At 61.7% G+C, this 1,817-nt stretch overlaps 1 protein-coding gene across 1 annotated transcript in view; it reads left to right on the forward strand.

Moving 5' to 3' along the window:
- Positions 1–1,817, forward strand: part of SIPA1L3 (signal-induced proliferation-associated 1 like 3) — a 255,414-nt gene extending 253,597 nt beyond the window's left edge. Inside the window, 1 exon segment of the mRNA XM_010849306.1 lies at positions 209–1,817. Within this exon segment, the coding sequence (XP_010847608.1) occupies positions 209–352 (144 nt within the window). The 3' untranslated portion in view covers positions 353–1,817.

The raw sequence follows: 1,817 nt of genomic DNA on the forward strand, positions 1-1,817 counted from the left end.
CCCCCGCCCCGCTTTTAGAACTGGGGAAACTGGGGCCCAAAGAGTTTGACCCAGAGAGGGTCAAACAGGCCCATGAGGTGACCCGCCTGAGGTTACTCAGCTGCTGAGAAGCAGAGCTGGGGTTTGAACCCTGGCAGCCGGGCAAGGCTCACAGGCCGCGGGGGTCCGTTTAGCGTGCGACCCACTGACACCAGCCCGCGCCCCACAGGAGAAGCAGGACAAGGCGGTGCTGCAGTCAGAGGTGGCCAGCCTGAGGCAGAACAACCAGCGGCTGCAGGAGGAGTCGCAGGCCGCCAGCGAGCAGCTGCGCAAGTTCGCGGAGATCTTCTGCAGGGAAAAGAAGGAACTCTGAGGTGCAGAGGCCACTGCCCCCACCGGCCGCCTGGGCGGGCGTGGGCTCCTGCCCTCCTCTCCCTCGGCCCGGCCCCTGGTCACAGGCGTGACCAAGGTTCTGCAGCCCAGGCCCCACTGCCCTTCCAAGGACAGGGACGCTTGGGGCAGCAGTGGGACCTGAGGGAGGCCTCCCGGGCTGTCTGCTCTTGGTCCTCGAGCCCCAGGGGGCAATGTGGTCTCCAGCCTCCCTCTGAGCTGCTCTCTCTGGTTCCTGGGGGCTGGGCCCATGCCCACACCACCCCCAGGGGGCCCGTCCCACCCTCCCCACCCAGCCTCTTCCTAGGACCAAGCCATCGGAAGCTGTAGGAAGAGGGGAGGGCAGGAGCGAGTCTCCAAACCCCACAGCTCCAGGAGTTCACAAACCACGTTTCCTCACCATGTCCAACAGTATCTGGGCTGGTGGGGCCATGACCCCTGCATGAAAAAGCATGGTGGGAAACCGGCCCACCAGCGTGGAAGCGGGGCCAGGGCTCCCCATCCTCGGTGCACTGGCTCCAAAACGCATGGACTTTGCCCCCTCCCCACCCTATCCTCCAAAAAGCAACCAGGAGCACTTTCTTAGAGTTTCATTTATTTTCTTGAGGGGAGGGGATCCCAGAATGGAAAGAGGAAACGCCAGCATTCCAGAGTTAACTTCTTTGAAGGGGAAGCTATTTGCACACTTGGGACCATTTCCACAGTCTTTTTCGACCTGTCCCCAGACTGCCAGAGGCCGCGGCGCCTGGGCCCCTCCACCTTCGAGCTACTGACGCGGCCGGGCCCAGCGGCCCCCGCTCCTCCATCAGCCCTGGCCTCTTCTGGACACCAGGAGGGCCTCCACCGAGCCCTCAGGTCAGGGCTGGAGAGAAACAGCCTTCATCTCTTCTCTGCTTCCGTTTTCCCTTTACAAGCCCCCCAGCCCATCTCGCAGGCCCCCAGCAGCAACACTGGCGCCCCCCGGGGAACACTGCAGTGCGCACCCCCACTAGACGCTGGTTCTCCAAAGGCAATAAGGGGCAGCTGGCCGGGCAGCCGGGCCAGTGTGGTACTACGCTGCTCACCCAGGAAACAGAGCTTCTTTTTTTTTTCCCTTTAAAAACAAACAAGAAAATATATATATATATATTTATTTTTTCATGTAGAGTTGCGCCAGAACAAGTCTGTATGGTCACACAGTCTGTGGATTCCCCCAACCTCAAACTGAGGATCGAGGCTCGTTCCTGCTCCCAGTGGGCTGGGGCTCAGTAGGGGGACTCAGAGGGACGCAGGCCTGGGGACCCTGCTCCAAGCAGCACACTCCGACTGGGAGGCCAGCGCCAGGCGGCCCAGCCCCACGTCCAGAGACCCCCACCACCACCTCTCTGGGGCCAGAAACCTCAGGGGAGGAGGCCCACACAGGACACAGACTTTTAAGGAGCAGGAGAAAAGGACCCTGGTCCTGCACC

The sequence above is a fragment of the Bison bison genome, unplaced genomic scaffold (genome assembly GCF_000754665.1).
Source record: "Bison bison bison isolate TAMUID 2011002044 unplaced genomic scaffold, Bison_UMD1.0 scf7180017864280, whole genome shotgun sequence".
NCBI classification, from domain to species: domain Eukaryota; kingdom Metazoa; phylum Chordata; class Mammalia; order Artiodactyla; family Bovidae; genus Bison; species Bison bison.